Source organism: Anas platyrhynchos, chromosome 11, assembly GCF_047663525.1.
Source record: "Anas platyrhynchos isolate ZD024472 breed Pekin duck chromosome 11, IASCAAS_PekinDuck_T2T, whole genome shotgun sequence".
Taxonomy (NCBI): Eukaryota; Metazoa; Chordata; class Aves; order Anseriformes; family Anatidae; genus Anas; species Anas platyrhynchos.
Window position 1 is genome coordinate 11,946,356 of NC_092597.1, and position 22,897 is coordinate 11,969,252.

At 38.5% G+C, this 22,897-nt stretch overlaps 1 protein-coding gene across 1 annotated transcript; it reads right to left on the bottom strand.

Annotated features, from left to right (window-relative positions):
• Nucleotides 1–295: 295 nt before the first annotated feature.
• Nucleotides 296–22,897, bottom strand: TSPAN3 (tetraspanin 3). Its single transcript, XM_027465609.1, has 7 exons — nt 22,738–22,897; nt 11,851–12,042; nt 10,756–10,830; nt 7,569–7,670; nt 6,324–6,476; nt 5,992–6,075; nt 296–1,251 (listed from the first exon to the last, which is right to left on the bottom strand). The coding sequence occupies exons 1-7, from the start codon at nt 22,798–22,800 to the stop codon at nt 1,159–1,161; spliced, it is 762 nt and encodes a 253-aa protein (XP_027321410.1). The 5' UTR covers nt 22,801–22,897; the 3' UTR covers nt 296–1,158.

A 22,897-nucleotide genomic window follows, 5' to 3' on the forward strand; every position in this document is an offset into this window, starting at 1 on the left:
GTAATTAAGACTCAGCAGTTACAATATTCATCCCCCACTGCTGAGAAATGACAGATTCTTCCAGAATGGTATTCACAGAGTGTTTCCTTTCCACAAAGTTTAACTGTGTTGTACTGATTCTCTAATATTGTTTCAAATAAAAAAGTAATGTGACAAACAAGCTTCCACCAAACCTTAAATGACCTCACTTAGAGATCTAAGACAGATGCTTTGATGCATGACAGGTTACACTTCCAGCACATGAGGATACCATTTGAACAGATACATAGGAATCTTAAACAGAAAACCAGACATGTTTATAGGGAGGATATACAGAGATTTATTTAATCAGGTTTACTATTTACAGTTGAGATCACTTTCACATACTACTTCGCTACTCGACATGGCTACATTATTTCCAAACCAGTTTAAGATCTACACTCTACAGTTCACTCAACACATAAAACTGCTCTTCATAGAAAAAAATGAAATATTTCATTATAGAACAGTAGTGCATACATTATACTCCTGAAAAGCCAGCTCATATTTTAAAACACTAATGCTTGAAAGGTTTGATCTCTGAAGGTCAAAACTTAGTCTTATGTACCTAAAATTTTGGTTAGTTTTTTTGTTGTTTTGTTTTTACCATTATATATAAAGTTTACTGGACTTAAGTGTTTTTTTAAAAAGTGACACTGGTGATGGGCAAGGTTAAAATATTTTTCAAATTGAATACAGCTGGCTTTTTTATATATATATTTTTTTACAACTTCAGCCAAAGAAGTTCCATGTAGTGAAGGTTTAACAAATTCTCTCTATACTCAAGAATCAGTCAGTTAATGCTTAGAGGTAATCCACCAACATAGGCATACATCCTTTGACTTTCATATCAACCAAATCACACTTAACTTGCAAATGGTTCTGAAATTAGAAAGTTTACTAGCATACTAAAACATTTAGATACATGAATAGCTGGCTAAAACAGTGAAAGTCACAGGTAATTATATGGGTGTGTGTAAAGCTGAGTTGTTTTGCCCATCACCAGTGTACAGTACAGCTCTCCTCATCTGTGAAAGGTGCGCTTTGACTAAGCTTAGGGCAAGAAAGCTATTGCAGTAAACCTGGCCCATTCACCTTCCACACAAGTGAGATAAGATTGAACCACGTTCCCATTCTCTTCTAGGCGTAGGTTCCGCCAGTGATGAGAAGTTCGTAAGCAGGATCCCGACTCCTTCTACATAGTACTATACAGGCACACAACATGCCCAGAAGCTATGGAGAAAAAAGAAAACAAGCTGAGTACAAAGAAGGTACTTCATGATTTAACCTCTGCACAGAAATTGTCGGCATGCTTCATTGCACCATGAATGTCCATAACACATGGCAACAAATGCATTGTTCTTGAAAAAAGCTTCACTTCTTGCTGCAAAAAACAAGGGCCACAAACTTCAGCCTTAATTTCTTGAAAGATCCTAGACATGGGTTTGGTCAGCAACTTGGATGCTGCCTCAAAGAATTCAGATGGAAAAATGACTGATTTCTTCCTGAAAGATACAGCTTCAGATACTGCATGTGTTATGAAAGACAATGAAGTGAAATTCAAATACATGAGCCACAGCTGTTATGATGAAAAATAAAACAAGAAGTTTCATTTTATGAAACTGCTCCACCTTACTTCAAATGCTCAGTGTGTTAGTAAGCTATACTAGAAAATTCAAGGCCAATGTGAATTATTCACTAAAAGTGAATTTCTTGCCATTGAAATCTCAGAGCTGTAACTATGCAGGCAAGTTTGCTAGGAATTTAGTGTTATGATCACTTGGTATACATTTATAAGACCTGAATCAAATGAATATGATCAGGGATTCAGGGTATGATTTTAGGAAGGTTGCATTTTTTTGAGTAGATTTTTTTTTGGGGGGTAGGTATAGACTTACTGAAGTTTAGTGATGTGTTCTGAAGTCTGCAATCATTGGCAATAGCTTCTAGTGATGTAAGAAACTATCTTGATTTCTTCAATATGCATACAGGGAAAAAGACTATTCACAGATAGCAGTATTTCAAGATGCTCCTGTCATAGCTCTGGATTATAAAGCATCACCCAGGCAGTAAGCTATTTAAAAAGAACATGACTTGAATGGGAAGCACAAAAGAATTAAACTGGAGACCAGCCAACCAAGTGTAAAGCATGATGTTTTGTGAAAACACGTCACTTGATGGGAAAATTATTTTTTAAATGAAGTCTGATGCAAATGTCACATGCGTAACAAATTTCAGAAACCAAAGCTTAACTGAATGTACATGCAACTTGGTACTTCAGCATGCTGAAAGATAAAAGAAGTTTTTAAAATCTTAGTTAAGTCTAAATAAGCAGCGATTAAGAAGCATGATGAAATTTTAGTCCAAGCTTTGTGTTTCCTGGAAAGTAACAAGATGTAAAAATTAAAAATATTATTTGTATTTTTTATTCTTTGCATTGGATCTATACCCAAATTCAGCTCAGGTCCAGAAATAGCCTATTGGGAGTAACCTAGAGTATGGCCCTTCAGCCTACTGGTAAAAATGAAATCTTCCTTTACTTTCAGTTAGTACTTGGATGGTTCCAGTTTGCAGGCTAACTCCTATAAATGCTATATGCATTATGCTCATGTCAGAGTAATAGGAAGAACTGAGTTACATGAAAAGCACTCTTCATGGACAGAACCCTTCCAAAGGAAGAGGTAGCATCCACAATTAGAAAAAAAAAAAAAGCTAGACTTGCAAGATTTGTGTTAACTCCCTGTGGCTACAAACCTCTGAAGAAGGGTTGTATGCTACAAGCACAAAAACTTTTTTATGCTCATGAAAACAAGATAAAATGAAGAGTGCTATACAAATGTCTCATTTTTTTTTCCATTAGTCATTCTAGCCATGTATTTCAAATAATAAAACTAGTTCCATCACATTTATAGTTATTCACATATAAAGAATCCTGGTCAATTGACTGAAGACATCCAATTTATGGAGTTGTGTAAAATCCAAAACAATCAAGTACTCTAGCAGACTTCTATGATCAGTTTTTGGGTCAATATCAAAAACATTTATACACTTCAGGAGGCTAGCAAGCATATTCCTGGAATTCACTGTGAGCACAGAATGGGCTCCCTAGTATTTTCTTCACAGAAATAATTCAGCATATAATTTTTAAAAGATGTGCTAGCATTTCTAAAGCCTTCTTTAAGCATTTGATTCTGTATCTCTTCAATCTCTACTTAATAATATTGTAAACAAAATCTTTTAGAATTCTGTTGAGGCCTGATAGATGAATCTTTTAAAGCCTGAACAACATCAAGGAAAGTTTAGACATCTCCCACAGTCAGCGATGTTTTTAATTTGCCTGCTAGCATTAACCATGGCCTATCTTCTTTTACCACATTTATTTTTCCTTTTTTTTTCCCCCTCAAAAAACTCACTGGCTGTATAGATATGCCAAATTTAATATCTCACAAATTATCGCTAACTACAGAAGATATCTTTAAGTATGAACTTTGCAGCTCATCAAGCAGCACTTAGCGTGCTGCAGTACCTTTGCTCCCTTCAGGTTGCCTCCAATTTATTCATAGTTCAGAGCTGTCACTGTGTTTTAGACAAAGGAATTACCATACACTTCAAGAGTAACTGGAACACAAACACACCAGAAATTAATTCTATGCAAAAAAGACTGAGTTTTCCCACAAATTAAAATCCTTAGACAAGTTCTATTCTCATCTTCTCAGTCTTTTCATTTTAAAGAAAGTGGTGAAAGCTAGATTTGCTTATTGCAAACTAGGAGGTAAATTTTGAACAGTCTTACCGCACTGTGTAACATACAAACTGAAAATCCATTCTGAGCGGACTCTATCCAGCATTTCTGGGAGTGGTAATAGAACTGACCAAAACAGATTATTCTTCCTCTGCAGGACACAGCCTAGGTTACAGGCCATTTGCTGAAGTTTACATTTTTATCTACGTGGCAATTATCCTGCAGCCTATTTTGCAGAGAATCATGCTATGTACATACTTCAATTCTGTATTCCAAATAGGAGGATGTCATAACTTGCATCCTAGGTTTTGGGAGGCAACAAAAAGAATTGTTTGAATGTGATTTAGTATTAACTTGTCTTAAACTAAAGCCTTCTTAAAACACGCCAATTTACAAACATTTGAAATGTGGAGCAAAGATACAAGAATATGACCTCCGATAGACTTAAATCTGATTACCACTCAGTGAAAATATTACTAGACAGAAATTTCACAGGTATTCCTAACACCCTGTACTCTATTTTATTCAGTTGTCTAAACCAATACCACAACTTCTGACACATTGTTACACTGCAGCAAAGAAAGAAATTGCTTTGATATTCTTATTTTCTTCCAAGCTGTTTATCCATGCACTTTTGCCAATAGCTTGATTACTGACACTTGGAGACAAATCAAAGCGTATCCACTGCAGAAAGTATAAAAACACCATGCTTGCCTAGAATTGATGACCCAGGAAGAACAGAAGGACACAAGCGGTCAACATTTCCATTCTACTTGTGGTAGAAATTCTGGTCCAATCCCAAAGAGGATTACAATAGTGCTGCACTTTAGAGTAGACCTATGGATCAACCTGCAAACTTCAGCATTGGGAATAATGCCTCATTCTCTCTATTTAGCTCACCCAGCCTCATAACATACGTTTTCTCATACATAAAAATCTGCCACAGTAACTATGGTTGTGGAAATACCTTCATTTTAATTACAGAAATATTTCAGTGTTTGAACAGACTAAATAGATGTATTGCTTTAACAGTTAAAGTTTTAAGAATGATAATTTTAAAAAATCTTCCTTTGGAAGACTAAGCAGAGATGTCACCAAATTTCAAACTTCGTATCTGAAGAAATCTGGTTCTGGACCATTCAACATTACAGCATACACTGTTACCTATGATTACAGCCTTGCAGTGCAGCACTGAAATAGAAATTTGGCTATTTTCACAAAACTGTTTGCGAAGGATTATTTACTTACCTTCAAACATACAAACCAGCTCTAAAGCTGGTTTTGAAAATTAAAGTGCTTAAGCTTCTCCATTCAACAGGAACAATGTTTTCTGAATTCAAATGCTATTAAGGGCATAAAATTACTTTGAAATCAGTTTTTAAATCCCTTGGGATTTCTCAGAGACCATAATACTGACACAAACTGAAAATATGATTAATGTACTAAACCTGCCTGATTAATGAAGGCACAAAATTCTGATTGTACAGAAACGTTTAAGAGACACTGTCATATAGGTTTGTTTTTAATCTTAGTAAATAATAAATAATTAAAAGTAAATAAGTAAATAATGAGATGCACATTAGTTTTATTTCCCCAGTTACTTTTTATGACCAGAGAAACTACAACAATTTGGATTCCTATGAGAGACAGCCTTCATTCAATTTTAAGTAGCTGCTGTCTCTAGCTTAGAGCTTTTTTTTGTACAAGTACAGCACCTTCAAGACAATGCAAAGATCAACCCAACAAAAGCAGAACATGCTATTGAAAACCCTGCCTTATTTTGTGGGTGTCAACATTGTACACATGCCATGAAGCATACTTAAGCTGATGTACCTCTAAAACAGCATGAAGCACAAGCCATCTGTCTCAAAGCTGTAAATTAAATACTATACAAATTCAAGTGTTAAATGCTTTCAGAGCACATTGATAGATACTTGATGCTTACAGATAATCAGTTTTCAAGATGTAGCTTATTTACATTCTAGTTAATTACTACTGTTAATGTCCAGCTGCCTTCAAATCTAACAATGCACATTCTTCTCACAGTAGTTTTTAAACCAGGCTTAGTTGAGAAGTTCTGTGTTAAGGTGTTTAGGTCCTTTTGACTGAGGCTCATCTGTCTCTCAAACCAAGTACAAACCAAAGCTGTTGACACCCTGTACATAACTGTACTAACCTGGACAGCAGTTCACAATTTCATTTGAGTTCATAAATAAAGAATATTTGCTTACCTGAATAGCAGCAAATGCTAGTGCTGCCCAGATGACATACATCATTATCTCTTGAAGCTTCTTTACAACCAGAGCCTCACAGCCCTAAAAAAAAAGTAGGCTTGTTATATATCCTTCTGGCAACCACATTTAGATACACAACAAAAACCCTCAAAAGCATCAAACAGGGCACAGATATAAAAAGTTTTTCTTTAGATGACATATTTATTTCCTATTAATCATAATTCCTTTCACCCCAAACTTTACAGTTCCACTAAACAGAAAATTAAATGATTGTCAGCAAAAGCACAGGACTTGTACTTTGCTCTAAGTTCATGTTTTGGCTGTCTTACCTCAGAATAAAGGTCCATTGGACGGGTCAAACTGCCAGTACAATTGCTGAGAGCTGCTTTGCAACAGCTAAGTGGAACGCTGTTGTTCTTAGTTTGCTTAAACCAGATAGTGTTCTCCCAGTCTGAGTAGTTATGGATCCCACAACAGCGCAGCTGAAAACATACAGGTAAAGATTCACCATGTTTACCAATCATGAAGTTGGATGAGACAGTTCTAATTGCAATACCAAAACCATGGACATGTTAAGGTTTGGTTGACTTTATTACTTCAGTAACAGAAGTTATTTGACAGCATTATCAAAGTAAATCATGGACTGAACGGATTATTAAGTGGCCTGCAGCCTTAAGTCATTTAAGTCCTTAGAAAACAGACTGGAAATGCCTGTTCTTGGGGAACATTCGATGAGCCATTTTTCCTTTGTGCCCCCAAGACAATAAAAGTTATATTTACTGCTCGAAACAGCTCTATCAATAAAGTTTATGACAGATGCTTGAAAAAACCTACACTCTCTGGATGTAGTCCTGGCATGAACCAGTTTGTTCCTCTCACACGACTTCAATGCAGAATTGAAGTTCATTTTATATGGCCACACAGACATGTGGCTATGCGAAAGAGGAAGCCTTCAAGAATGAACCAACTGAACATAAATACAGTTCTGTTCAGAGCTGGAGTTTCATATGTACAGTACAGTCTCAGAGGTACCGCCCTAAGGATTAGTTTATGAGCCTGTCCTTCTTTGTTTCAGGAGGCAATTTAGGCAAAGTATTGTAATTGCTTTCAACATACTAGATATTTAATATACAAATATTAGAATTTTATTGATGCAGTTCGAAGAATGTTGAAAGCTCCTGCATTTTCCATAATTCCCCCCTCCCCATCCAGCAACTCACAAGACTAGCATTCAGCTAGACTCTAGAGCAATTTTCTTCCCCAGAAGGTTCTAGATGAAACTGCACAAATAAGAGCATGCTGCAAAATCCCATTGCAGAAAAACAGAAGTACTAAATATTTGAATACAAATACTGATTCACTGATAACCCCCACAAAGTACACCTTCCCACCAACAATTTCATAATTTTACTAATCATAACAGAGTGCAGTTATCTATTGACTGCTGCTTACTAAGTTTGTCAGAACTGCTGAAGATGTGTCACAAATAGCCGAGTAACATAGCACCTGTGTTTTATGGACAGAAAGGACTGAAAAGCTCCAGTAAAATTATTTCATGCATCTGGCAGTCTCACCTGCCTCTGTACGTAGTCAATGGCACGACTGGCTGCATCAGGATTTGTCCCATTGTATCCATTGTATACTTTCTGAATGCTGTGATCAACTTCATCCTCCACCTGCAAAGCATTAGCAAAGCACCAGCATTAGCACACCAACAAAATAATTCCACTACTAATTACAGAACTCAAGAAACCAAGACAACTTGCTAGTATCTTAAAATAGCGTGCTCTGGTGGTATAGCTTCTTAAAATTATGTCCTGACTTTTGCAAAGATATCATGAGCTTACAACCAAGAAAAAAATGTGCAGCTACATTTGGTAAGATTTTAGACAAAGTAGCTTCGCAATGCATCTCAGAAAGGAAATGATTTCTACTATAACACCATGGGCATAACAGCAGACACTGTGAAGAGAAGAGCTCTCTCTAAGACCACATATTCACCTTTCCACTTTCTAGTCCTTGAAAGTTGCAAACCAAAACCAGCATAACCATACAGGCTAAGTCGTTCTGTTAGGAACCATGAGGATATCATTAAGTCATGTGGCCTGTTCTGCCCCTTCTGATCAAAGCACTGGAATTCCCAAAGACCAGCTCTTTTGGCTCACTATTCTAGCTTACAGTGACCAAGGTCGCTGTTCAGTCCGCCACCCCCATGCTTTCTGAGAAATGTTGGTGGCAGTACATGGTACATAGCAACAGCTACTGGAATAGCTCCTAAAGCTACTGAAGATGAGTCAAGCTGCTAAAGATGCTGTCAAGTACATGTGTTTAAAAATGGATGCCACCCAGTAATCATCACTTGTCCCCCCAAAAGACTTCTGATAATTCCCACTTCAGAGGAAACCTTACTAGAGCCTTTCAAGTAATAAGTTTCAGTATAAATTGTTCCTTAAATGCACAGGAAATTTGGTGTTGCCAAAATTTGGTACTAGAGTAAGATTAGAAAAAAAAAGTCAATTCAGGGCTGTTGCATTCAGTGGGAATTATGTGCAAAAAATGTTCATCTCAGAACCAAACAGGAACCAAGCAAGCATGTTCTTTAGATCACAAGTTATAGTAGGAAGATCTTGCCAACGGATCGTTGCAAAGAGAAACTGTTTGAAGAGAAGAATTTTCTGCAACAACAGCACAAGCTTCATTTCCCCTCACAAGAATGCTGGTTATCTTCACATGCAGATCTGTATCAAGACATGACTTAAAGTCAATCTAGCCTTTGCAGGCAGCTTCTTTCAGACCCATTTGAAATCAGTTATGATTTAACTAACGGTTGTCCTGATTTCAGCTAGGATAGTTAGCTTTCCTCTTAGTAGCTGGTACAGTGCCATGTTTTGGATTTAGGATGAAAATAATGCTGATACCACAATGATGTTCTATTTGTTGCTGAGCTGTGCTTACACTAAGTCTAGGACTTTTCAGCTTCTTGTATTGCCCTGCCAGCAAGGAAGCTGGGATGCACAATGCACAAGATGGGAGGGGACAGAACCAGAACAGCTGACCCAAACTGACAGAAGGGATATCCCATACCGTATCTCATCATATGGTATAATTCATATGGGGTGGCTGGCCAGGATGGGAGGGGACCACTGCTCAGGGACAGGCTGGGCAGTGGTGGGTGAGTAGTGAGCAACTGCATTGTGCATCGCTTGCTTTGTACATTGTAGTACAATTATCATTTCTCTTCCTTTTCTGTCCTATTAAACTGTCTTTACCTCTACCCAAGAGCTTTTACTTTTTTCATCCTGATTCCTTCCCCATCCCATCGGGGGGAAAGAAGCGAGGGGGGCAGTTGTGAGCAAATGGCTGTGCAGTGTGTAATTTCAAGTGTGTAATTTCAGACAGGCTTGGAAAGAAAGATATATGCATCTTCTTCTACATGCTCTGAATCCTGTTAACCAGAGATCAGAGAACTACTTCTCTGTCCAGATCAGAGACATGGTAATTGCTGCACTACACTGTAGCACACCAGCTCTGCATGTATCGGAGCAGAAAGCAATCATTCAAGCTGTCATGTAAGAACTCAACATGCTTCCCTTTCTCCAGGAAGCATACAGCTTTCCTCAATTGCTTCTAAGGACTACTTGCACTACCAACTAGAGTCCCAGCTGATCAACTCTGCCAAGATACTTGAAACCTAATGCAGACTGTGAGAATGTATTCTTAAATTAAGTATCTTCAACAGAACATTCCTGTTGAAGCAATCTATTCTGTAACAAAGATTAATAACACACAGATAAGGGTCTTCTTGTTAGCTGCTTATTTGAAGCAGTTTTCTTTCAGTTAACAAAAAAGGACCAAATTTTTCCTTTATGCTTGACACTGCTTCTTCCAGAAAATGCAAGCAAGCAGGACTGAACTATGGAGTCCTTTGTTGCTTATATAAACGCAGATGGGCTAAAAGAAGGTCAATGGGGCTTTAATTCACCTTGCTATTAAGACAGGACTATAATGCCATCAAAGTATTTCACAGCTATAACTTTTTTCTGCTGATTTTTTTCCTGCAACATTGACATGCAGACAGATACAACAGTTGGTGAAACTGAAAGCTAAACTTTTATTTTCTTCAAACTACATTGTGGTATCTCTAATGGCACATGGTATACTTTTACCACGTTATATTGATAGAAGCATATTTAATTTCATTTTTCTGGCCCTGTTTTCTGAAATTCCATTAATAAAACAGTGGGAGAAGTCAATTTCTTTAGCCACACCCCCATAGCCGTTGCCAACAAGCTGCATAAAGCTAGACAGTATACATTAACACATTCAGTCTATTTGGCTTGATTATTAAGCAGTGTTAATTCATAGATGGTAAGCCAACATTTAAGCTAGGGCATATTGTTTTGATATGCAATATGTTCAAATACTGTGTAACCTAAAACGTGCACTTAGTCAAAAGCATAAATAGGCTAGAAAGCCATCTGGAAAATTGGAAGGTACTAATTACCTACACTCCCTTGTAGTGTTCGATTGTCATTGATATGTTCCATGCAGGTTTTTTTCTTTCCCTCTGAGAAAAGCTGCAGCTTTGCTTTCAGGAATATTGCTGTTCTAAATTTTAAGATACTGATCTCTAACAGTTTTCCCTTAATGAATATCCATTTACAGTTTTGCAATCACATACAGAAAAGGCTGAAAAGGCTACACCTCTGTATTTTGGTCACAGTTTACAACAAAACATTTCTGAAATTGAGAGGTTATTACCTTTGCTCTGTAGATGTATCCAAGAACAACCACCACAACTTCAGTAATAAAAACCAAGAGCAGGATGATCACAAACTGTAAAATACAATCCAGGATATTTATGCAAATAATTTCACACATTTTTTCTAAAAGTCTCAATATAGCCTTTGCTATTTATTATACGTCTTTTAAGGTTTTAACTCAGCAACTAACCTAAAGCAGGCAGTTAAGTTGACCAAATAGGTCCAGAAGTAACTTACTTCAAGAAGCTTTAATGCTCATAGTTTTACCAAGTAATACAACTTAAAACTGCCTAGCCAGGCAAGTGCTGATCATTAAGACCAAAAAAATGTAAATTGAACATTTTAACCAAGTGCTTTTTTCACTCTTATATTAGATAAATAGGACTGCTACAACACACAAGTGACCCAGGCTGTTACTAGAAGTTGTAGATGGATTAAGGAAATGTTTCTTCAGATTAAGCCCTGAAACAACTAGCAGCAATAGCAACCTATGCATTCATCTTGGTATGTTTATGAACACTTAAACTGTTAAAGAAGCACACACAGCATCCAAAAGCAACAAAATAGAGACAGTTTAAAAGCTCTCTCTCTCTTCTCTCCCGCCTAATACACAAACTGAATCTGTAGTTAAAGTATTTGGAAACATATGACAAATTCCTCAAAACTAAGAGTTCAAATTAAGCCATACAGAGAAAATTTAGGCATCACAAGCACCCCCAGTCACTCTCAGTGCAATACACTTAACACTAGAAGGCTCCTGGCTGGCTCATCCTTCTCCTTCTGCAATTTTAGCTTTTCAATCAGAACAGATAAATGAGATTTAATTATCTAATTAAGTCATAACCATTTTTTTTTAAGATGTTCACTGTTCTAACAAGTTGAACTTGAGTCTTCTGCTGCCAGAATCAGCAAATTCAACACCATCATTCAAAACAAAAAAAAAAAAGAAAGAAGGTGGTCAGAACAGAATACAAGGCCAACATTTAAGACAATAAAACAAGACAAAAAAACTTTAAAAACTGTATTTTACGGAATCAATTAAAGAGGAAAGGAACAGATACACAACACTCAAACACCATCATACGCAACTTACTGTAGCAAGTCCACAGCGACTTTCTCGAATTGTGGCACAACACCCAATAAGTCCAATAATAAAAAGAAGTGTTCCCACAGCTATGATAATAACTGCTGGAATGAGCGTGTAGACGTCTTCGAAGAAGTGATCATAGTCGTCATATGTGATGAACACATAGGCTCCCACGTAGCACAGTATGCCTGCTGCTGCCTATAATAGACACAATAACTGTAAGTTTATTTGAAGACTAAACCTTTCTGCAAGGCTACTTTGCAACAATTATTTTATCAAATAACATGAACTAGTGCTTTTACCTTTTTTTAAGGCATCATCACTAGATTATAGCACAGGTTTGTTCAGAATACCTCAAATGGAGACCAGCCAATTCCAGCTTCCAAACTACATTTCATCTAGGCAGATTCAGTTTTGACTGCATTATGGAAGCCTTCTGATGCATGTAGTTAAGAAATGAGGGTAACCAAGCAATGAACATCAAAATCTTGCTCCCTTTTCTTCTCAAATACTTCCCCTCCTGTGCTATGAACTTAGCTTTTTACACTTACAAACTAAATAATTTTGGTAACAGGATTTCAGGCCACTCAAACAGCAAGCTGTTTGTAATTGAACAGCTTTTCAGAACACACATGCAGTTTTTACCTGCCATTTCCTACTACTTATTCCTCCACTTTGCCTTCTGACTACTACCTATGATTTAATGTTAGGACAGAATGGATATATGCATTGTAGAGTAACTTCTGCTAGAGGCAACAGCTTTTTTCCAAGTAAAAGACACCAATTACTGAAAGACTGAATCAAATACCTACATACAGACTTCTTAAACTGGAAGTTCTGGCAGTGACTTTCTAAAAAGAGTCATTGGATAAAAAGGTCTTCTGTTAAACATAGAAAAAAATATCACCTCAGGTTACTACCATTTAATAGCAAATAAGTCCTGGAGGGTTATACGGCCTGAACCAAATAATGCCACCGTTGCTACAGAGTTAAAAACAATTCTACTATCCCTTAAAATGAAGCAATTACATTCTATTGGTTTGCAGTGACAGACTATATCATCAGAATGCTTCATGTTACATACTTCCCTGGTGTCACAATACATACAAATCACACTGCCTTGCTAGGCTGAGCTAAAAACAGCACACTCAGAAGATGCAAAGACTAAGCCATGATCTGGGGAATTTAATCCTGCTATAAAGAGTAGCATCTCCTTTACAATCCAATCCACATCCGAGGCACAGAAGTATATTCAGCTGGAATATCATGCACTTCAGCTCTGACCCGAGAAAGCATACAGCAGGCTGCCTCCCTCCTGCCTTCCTTCCCAGCGGTTTTGTTACAACCCCTACCCATGTGCTGGAAAGAAGAGGGCAGACAGATGTGCACACCTAGCTCCAGCAGTTATACTACTATAAGGCTGCATCATACTACAGTAGAATCAAAGAACCAATAAATAATTCAGACCAGAAGGGATATCAGGAGATCATTTAGTCCAGTTTCCTGCTCAAGGCAGGGTCAACAATGAATTCATACCGAGTGGCTCGAGGCTTTGTCCAATGTCTTGGAAATCTCTAAGGATGGAGACTCCACAGCCTCCTAGGCTGTTTCACACTCCTCAGTGTGGCACAGAACAAGAGAGGTGATCAGAAGACTGGTGCCTACCATTTCAGCACTGTTTGCTACAATTCATATTTAGTCTGCAATATTACTGCAACTATTTCCCACAAACAGCACTGCATAAACACTGCTAGCATAAAGCCTTACATACAAAGAATCCTCAGCAGCACTTTGCTATAGGAACACTAGCTCAAAGAAAAAAGAATTAAGAGTGAGCTCAGAAGTGCCTTCAGTTCTGTGTGGATCTGAACATTGTATTTCTCCTCTACCTTTATGTATGCAGTGAGGGTAAGCGTGTATACTCTGCAAGAATCTCAAAGCATCCAGAAGGCTCACACTCATCCAATAAAAGGTGCTATAGAGATACAAAAGTAATGAAAGTGAAAATTAAGTCAAATACCAAAAGTGAGGCATCACCAAGCAAAAAAAGGAAGTGAGCTAACTATTAAGATTGCCCCTTTGCACAAAACACATCCAATTGCTAATCCAACTGTGGAAATTGTGCCATGTTAGGTACAACATGGCAAAACTCTCTATAAGTACATTAAAGGAGGCTGCAGTGAGGTGGGGGTTGGTCTATTCTCCCATATGCCTGGTGACAGCACAAGGGGGGAACAGGCTAAAGTTGCACCAGGGGTGTTTTCGGTTGGATGTTAGGAAGAACTTTAGCGAAAGGGTTGTGAGGCATCAGAATGAGCTGCCCAGGGAAGTGGTTGAGTCACTATCCCTGGAGGTCTTTAAAAAGACATTTAGATGTTGAACTTAGTGATATGGTTTAGTGGAGGAGGACTGGTTAGTGTTAGGTCAGAGGTTGGACTCTATGATATTGAGGTCTCTTCCAACCTAGACAATTCTGTGATTCTGTGAAAACGCAGACATGCAATTTCTGTAGACAAAGCAAAGATTCAAAGTAGTGTCACTGAGCAATGGCATTGCATTAACTGTAGCCTAGCAACAAAGCATGTGAATGACAAGCCAGTGAGGTAATCTGTCACTTCGAAGAATTAAAATGCTTCTTAGAAATATGGTATTTTGTAAGGTGGAAGAGAAACAGCTGCAGCTGGCACGAGCCATAGAAAATATACCACAAAAGTGTAATCAGACCCACTTGTGAGCCCCTTTGTCTTTCTCCACAGGAGGATGTTTAAGCAGCTCCCCTCTTTTCTAAGAAAAATCTGGATCATAAAGGAAGACTTAAGATTCCTGATAACTGGATGTGCAAGTACATTAAAAAAATATATTTGAAAGAAAAAAATTAAACATTAAGAAGCCGTCTACACGTTAACTTTCCATCCCTGCTTTGAGATGCATACATTTTTGAGAAACTTTTTCCTTTCCAGTATTATGCTTAAGATGAGTCTAGCTAATACAGTCTAAGATACTAACAAGCATCAAGTGCATTTTTTTCTTAAAGAAATTATTATTTTATAAGAGCTGGCAATGCATGTTCCTCTTTAGACTCCTCATCTTATATGAACGTGGTCTGAAGATATCACTAAAACCTTTTCACACGTGGAACTAGAGTGACTGACCAACCATGACAGCATTTGTCCTTCGGTTTTGCTTCTGAAGGCTGTACAACTGGCCTTTCTGTAGATAAAGCTGCAGAATTTTGGAAGCAGCAGGGTGGATTCATCTGTCTGAAAACTGTGTGCTAGAGTCATGAAGCAGAAAGTAAAGACATGGCCTCTTTGCTTGAAGCGGCCACCTAGTCAATGAAGTCAGAATTGTAACTACCCCTTCCTCACTTCAACAAATAATCTTCTAGAGAAAAAAGGCACCTGAAAACAAAGCCTGCCAGAGTTTTCATACTCAGATCAGTTTTAAAAGCTATGAAGATTCAAATTCTTTTCCTCCATGTATTACAGTTGAGCACTATTACTGAACAGGTAAAGTGGCCTGGTCTCTTGCAGTACTATGAAAAAAATGCAGTGCTGCCCTTCTCATTCACAGGAAAAAAGTTTCAAAGCCTTCCCTTCTCATTCCATGTCAGATATGTGATGCTTAGTGCTTTTCTGAGCATGCCCTAGATCAACAAGGGAGGGTAAGGAGAGGTACCTGTATCAGCATTTTGGCTAGAATTAGGAGAGTCCTTTTGGAGCAATCCTTTTCTCATCTTCTGACAATTTTCATTAACTATCTTTTAGCCAGCATCATTAAATGGGCTTGCCATGTACAACAGGACCCCATTTAAATGAAACTAAGCCAGAAGATTAGTGCTTCTACTGTGCTACTAACTACTAGGGGATGTTGAATTACTGTGACCAGTGGTGATTCCTTCCACTACTCAGTAGTTTCAAAATCTGGTCCTTAGCACAAAAGGTTTTGCTCCATTTCTATAGTATAGCACTGTGTTGTACGTTCAGATAAATAAAGCATAAATAGTGTGATAGGCAAAGAGCTAGGTTTACCTATAGCAAGTATATATTCTACATTGGTCAGTGCTGTACCAGTTGAGCTGCACATTTCCCTCTTGAAGTCCAAGAATGGTAAAGTTGAACCTATGCTTACTGTTTGCAGCTTCTATCTAATCTGAAGCTGATCTGAGCTTGTCATTTGCTTCTCAAAAAGGGAATAATGCAGAGAAACTAAGATCTCTATCACAAGGATAATTAAAAAACATAAACCAATCCAATTCTCAATGCTTATTATTCTGAAGAATAAAAGGTAAATCCACAGAATACTAAGCATGCTCAAATTAAACAAAGATGTGAATAAAAAGCCACCATATATTTACAATCATGCATTTCTCCTATCATTAAATACATGAACAGCATACAATTCAAGTAAGTCTTTGATAAGCAAGACCTGAAAGAAGAATTCTCTAATAAACTGCTCAAGGCTCTGAATAGAGATGGCAACAGCTCCTGAATCTGCGCCAGGTCACATGCATGCTCCAGGGAGCCGGCTGGTTATTCAGCATTCACACATCCCTTCCGAGCTGTCTGCAGCTAACTTCAGTACTGAACCTGACATGGCATATGCTTATTTTAGGATGAATTAACCTTTAAAAAGACTGCTGAGGCAAGTACAGTCAATGAAAACAGTTTGCTGCAAAAGGCTAGAACACGTAGATACCCCTTTCATAAAATTTACCGGTAGACCTCAGAGATCAGAAAAGCTTTGTATAGTTGCTTTGGCATGGGCCTCTAAGGAACTACTGAAAACATCATAAGCATGCAAGTAACTGGAGGGAAAACTGGTAGATCTCATGTGCAATGCATACAACAACAAAAAGAGAAGTATTATAGGTAAGAATATTTAGAATCTGGGAGTTCTCCCTGTCTTTGGGCTGGTGCAATAACATCCTCCAAAACCCATGTCTGTTTTCCAGAAGTCAGCTTTCACCTTTCACATGCACTGAGTTGTACAAGCCTACTCATTGTCTAGACAAACCCTGAATCATTTTAAGTAGGCTGCAAATTAAGAACTGCCTTCATACTTCCAGTAATCCTCATGCATAGCAGCAGATTGAAAGCTGAAGTTTTTGCTGCTTAGGAAGATGCCTGGAAAATAACAGATCCAGACTACTGGTTCTGCTGATCATTTGTTTATCAACAGGAAACGCAGCTCCATTTACATACTAATGCTTTCCTATACTACCCCACTCATGTTCTTCCCCAACAAATCTGGAGGGAACTCAAAAGACTTATCTCTACAAAGCACTGTCCTTCATGTTACTTTTGCTATTGGACACTCCGGGGACACAGTAAAACCCAAACAGACTTTTTTTTTTGTACTCTTTCATTTACCTGGGCTAAAGAACACTCGTCTCTCTGGAATCCTCATTTTATTCACTGTTTTTCTTAAAACAGTCTCTGAACAAGCAAATGAAGGTAGCAGCAAAGTATCATATGCTAGGAGAAACCATTTTCACCTGATATCTGATTAGGTAAGAAGGTATTTCACCCTTTTTGATAAGGACACTGAGACCTGAAAGACAATAATAAGTGCTTAGAACTGCCAACCCTGCCATCACTGATGGGTAAGTTTCGGTGGTTATACAGATACCACTCAGCCCAAAGACTTGTCATTCCACTCCCAAAGTATCTGTCAAGACTGTGATTGTAAAACATACCTATGGTGTACTCTGACATGCTATGTTCCCAACCTATTGCTTTATGTTCAGGCTTCAGTGAATCTTTTAATTCTCACTGCCCTGCTAGTATGTTGGGAATGTGCATTTTTAAGAAAATGCCATGCACTCAAGACTTTAGGGGTCTACAGTTGTATCTGTTTCATTCTTCTCAACACCTCCTTTTCTCCATGCACGCCAATGACAACATTTTCTGCCTGCACATATATACGGGCATTGACATCATGGGTTACTATCCAGTTTTCAGACTTCTTGCAACAGCACACTACAAATTGTTTCTTTTTCACACTACTTTTTTCTCCATTTGACTTCTACTGTATTTCTCCATCATTTTCTGACCTGTTCAACACACTAGGATATTCACAGCCTGATTACTTTCAGATACAAAACATTTTCCTTATGTTTAATTTTTTTTCACCTTTCTCTCCTTCAAAGTTGAGTTTCTCAGTTTTAACCTCAAAGACCCTAAAGAATAAGGCCCTCTACTGTTTATTTCTCTTTAGGTTCCTCTCAGCACTTTGCTACTCTTTATCTCCCTCTCCAGTTCCTTCTGAAACAAATACACACTCACTTGACATTCTTTTCTCTACTTGCTTAAATTGGTATCCATCCACCATAAAACCCAATGGCTTCCAGACCACTCCTCTACTTCTTTCTCATCAATAATTGTTTACAGAGAAAACTGGGCTATGGCTCCGTCTCAAAACCCTTTGGGAGAAGAAAATTAGCAATTCCATCTAATCTTTCCAAGAAGGGCAAGTTTGAACTGATGCTCCCTATCGCTGCATTTATGAAGTACCTTTAGGCTTAAGTATTCTTTGCCAAGTTATGCAAAATTCAAATGAACGTTTCATAAGATCTACATCATACTATTCTTGATGACTACCACTTTTTTTTTTTAAAGTCAGCTGCATGTCCACAGCAGATATCCAACTTTCTATATGATAAACTATGTCCTGCTGTGAGAAGGCAGTTTCTTCAGCTCATTTAAAAAAACAGGCCACAAAATAGTTTTCATAAGACTATATAGAAACAAGATTTTTTTTAATGATGTCAACTAGAAAACTTAATAAATATCAGAACAGGACTTCACAGAATGTGTAGAACCACTAGCAAATTCAGGGGAGTTTGGGTTATTAAAGTTAGAAGTCACAGACTATGAATGTGTACAGCTATGACCCAGTAGCATGCTGCCTTTTTCAGAAGCCTTGAAAGACAAACATGGAGCAGCCGTAAAATTATTAGAAATGACAACCTATTTGACTCCAATACTGAAAAACAAGAGAACCTTATTCTTAATGATTTATGAAGGTTTGTGGGTATAACTGAAAGCACTTCTCTTTATGCCTGCTGCCACAAACAGGGACAGCTTGTCTTGGCAGAAGTCTTTGGCAGTACCATTTAAGCTAGCTTGCTTCTCCCCGCAACAATTTGTAGCAGCAAAAAGAACTTGCTATTGCCAACATGCTTTTCTGTATTAATTTTACAGAAACAGCCTTGTCAACTGCAGGATTTGTTAATATGAAATCATACCTGCACAAACAAAACTTCATGTTTTTTCTTGTTGCCAGTATTTCTAAACCCTAGACATTACCAAACGGTACCATCTGAGAACTTCTGAATTAAAAGAAATGATGTGAGCTACTGCAATACATACTCAGAAGCCCGAGGTAAACATCTCAGAGCACACTGCAATAGATTCATACTGAATAGGAATAGTATTGTGGCTTCACACAAGCAGAAGTTCCATCAACAAAACAGTAGAACAAACCAACAATCTTTAGATATAAGAAAGCATCACAATTTAAGCTGCTTCTTCTGTTCTTAAACACTTCTTCAAAACTGAGGTGTTTTTTGACACTGCTGTCATACCGATCTAACAGATCTAGCTGTTGCTTAGATGTGTGGTTCCACAGTGCTGTGCTCCTAAGCTTTCTCTTGTTTCTTGCCCTTACCTTATATCACTGTGTTCATTTGATAGCTGTTCAACCAGGATCATCGAATTAAATACACTTAAGTTCATGCCCAGCTTTTCCAAGGATTAGTTTTCTCCTGGAAACAGGACTAAAGCAGTTAATCGCAAAGTTAAATGAACACTGAGGCCTGCCCAAGTAAGCAGCAGTAACACAGGCCTTTCTGGTAACAGCCATAGCACTTCATACCCCACAACTACAAATTACCTTATGGATGGCAGAGATCAACTGATAATAGCATCAAAAATACTTGAAGACTTACGGTAGATATCTTAGATTTTCTCATCTATATATCATTAGGTTCACAGTATCCAAACAACAGCTGATACTAAGCAATTTCCCAACTCTCTTCTAGACTAACAGCCCATCAAGTTAAACATAACATAGAAAATAGAACTAAAGGAAAAAAAGGACCAACATGTTTAGTAGTCATGAACTCAGAATGCATATCATCATTATTATTTTTAACAAGCTGCATTCTAGACTACAGAGCATAACAAGAGAAGTCTCTGCTTTTTCTTCAGGCAGCAGAAGTGGTAATTTTCTGAGCATCTCACATTCATAAGACTCAACTATAAAAGCATTCTGAACATTCACACCCTCCCACAAATTTCAGACTCATGGTAAGGGAGAAGAAGTTACAATCATATAATGATAAAATATCCTGAGTTGAAAGGGACACACAAGAATCAAGTCCAACTTCTGGCTCCACACAGGATCACTCCCAAAAAAGGATCAAACCGTATTTCTAAAAGCATTATCCAAACACTCCTTGAATCCTGATTTGCCTGGCTAGTCTAACAGATCTTTCAATGACTTCATCAAAATAATCTTAAATTTAAATGCAGAAGCAACTTGATATATCTACAGACCATGAAGATGACGATGATCATGGTGATGAGATTTATATATGAAACTCTAAAGAGACATATTAAGTTTATAAAGGAAATTAAATGAGGTTTCGGAGTTACTTGACAAATTATAGGCTATTGATTATTGTCATAAGTCTCACTGCAAATCTTAATGATCTAATTACCAGAACTGGAACTATGTATAAATGACAATCAAAAGATTTCTGTAACAGCACAGAAGCAATTAATGTTTAGTGACCATCTAGTTGACAATGCAACATAGACATTCAGCTCAAACACCAAATGAAACATGCTAGATCAAGAATTCAAATGCTTCCTTTCTCTTCTGCTATTTAAAATGAAGATGTGCTACTTTTGCTCAAAGTATGCAAGAAAGACAAATGAATTCTTTTCCTATTTTTAGCATGTAGCTTGGCTAAAGAGGCAAAATACGGATTTTGTGATTTTCACTTTTTAGGAAACATGCTTTTATCATTCTACATGCAACTTAGCAGTATGGCTGTTCCAGCTGCTTGCCTGTCAGAAAACTATCCGCATAAGCTGACTTGTCACTTATGGTTTGCAGAATACATCAATGGCATTTTAATTTGACATGACGTACTTTGTATCTAAATACAATCTGTCCCAAATCAAGTTTGTCTCAAAACTAAAGCCATTAAAAATGGAAAAGCACTCCATTCAGCATTACACAAAATAACTTCTGCACTTATCTCTGTTTAAGCTGGATAACTGCACTTGCAATTAAATTATTAAACCCAGCAAATAGCAAGCAATACTTTTCAAATTTATAAAACATGAAAACTCACTAAAGTTTGGGGGGGTGGATGAGAAATTGCATGCAGAACGCATTCATTTATTAGACACAATCTAATATAAACCAGCAACCAAGGTGAAAAAAACACCACTTCAAGATGCAACTTCGACTACCTACATTTCCTGTGAAAAACTAAGTATTCTGTAGCAGCCACCAAATTACCTTTTTTTAATGCCATTTGCACATAACAAAAAGCCACACCCTTCAGAGCAGATTCCAAACAAATGGCTGTGCTAAAAGATTGATGCAGCTACATGATACTTCAAAGGTAAATAACGGAGCTAATACACCTTAGTGAAAACGAGCTATTCCTAACATGCTCCACTTAAAGTCAAATATGCCTCACACTTACTGTTCATGTCTCTGAACAGCTGTATACACAGATGTCAGTGAGACTGCACAGGCATGCATTTTGCCTGACCATGATTCGTGTTTAGGCACCCAAGAGAGACATTCCTTTGTAAAAATTTAGACAAGAACATTTATCCTCTAACATTTGTTAGCTTTCATATGGCTTTCACTATTAGCTATTCTGCTAAATATAGCTACTTTTTTATGTTCTAATATCTTGTTACCCACTATCCCTTTTTCAAAGCTGAAATCTTTGAGCAGCTGGGACAACAAATCTTCTGTTCCTGGAGCTGGGATTACAGGATGAGAAACACAGGATCTAAAACCAGAAAAGGAATTCTTAAAATACACAGACAGCCTTAAATGTGGTTTCATTTATGCACGTTGTTCTGAGAGGGCACTTGTGACAGTGAGTAAGATGTCAAATTACAGCTTGTCATGTTAAGTTCATCCTCAGAAAGGGGTTTACAGCAGCCTACTGTTGCACCAAGCCAGCACAGCCAGCTTACAGGGTTGTCTTGCTGGCTGTAGTTGCGGCAGGTTTAAGCAATGTGTAAATAGCACGATGCAGCTGTGCTCACTGGAAGAAACAAACCACAAGACTCGCTGTTAGACTATTAAGTTACATGTGTATCACAGAGCTGTCCTAAACCGCTGGGGAAACAAAAAAAAAAAGCAACATACTACATAGTTACCACTAAGTACTTAGAACAGTCGTGTTAGGTAGAAGGCCAAAAGCTAGGTGGCTGTAACAGCTCTTTAAAGTCTAAGCCGGCAGTCCTGAAAGCCTCAATAACGCGGCTCAAGGTGCATTCAGTTACACAAGCGTCTCTCGTGTTCTTTACACCCTCGCTGCCAGGCTGCCGAGGCTCCCTCCACCTCTCAACTTCGGAGGCGAGGGCGGCTCGGCAGGGACGGGCTGCGCACAGCGCTCCGGCACAGGTCCCCAAGGAGAGGGCACGAAGCGCCTGCCACACGGCCTTGACCCAACCACGGCACGGGCACAGCGGCACGGGGCCGCTCCCAGCCGCCCCTTACCGAGGCCGGGACGGCGCCCAAGAGACGCGGCCCCCTCAGGGCCCCCGGCCCGCGGCGCCCCGGCCCAGGCCCAAGGCCTCCCCCCTCCCCGCAGCAGCTCCCCCCGGCCCCGGAGGCGCCCAGACTCACCCAGAAGATGAGGTTGAGGAAGACCAGGACGGTTTTGGAGGAGGTGATGCCGCACTGCCCCATGGCGCCGCCGCCGCCGCCCCTCAGCCCCCGGCCCCGCTCCGCGCCCCTCGGCTCCGCTCCGCCGCCGGCCCCGCCCCCACGTGACCCGGGCAAGCCG

Excerpts from the sequence above, each read along its gene's own strand:
- TSPAN3 (XM_027465609.1), bottom strand. The coding sequence starts at position 22,800 with ATGGGGCAGTGCGGCATCACCTCCTCCAAAACCGTCCTGGTCTTCCTC. Across the intron at positions 12,043-22,737 it reads TCCTCAACCTCATCTTCTGG|GCAGCAGCAGGCATACTGTG; the intron begins GTGAGTCTGGGC and ends TGTCTATTATAG. Across the intron at positions 10,831-11,850 it reads GTCGCTGTGGACTTGCTACA|TTTGTGATCATCCTGCTCTT; the intron begins GTAAGTTGCGTA and ends TGTATTTTACAG.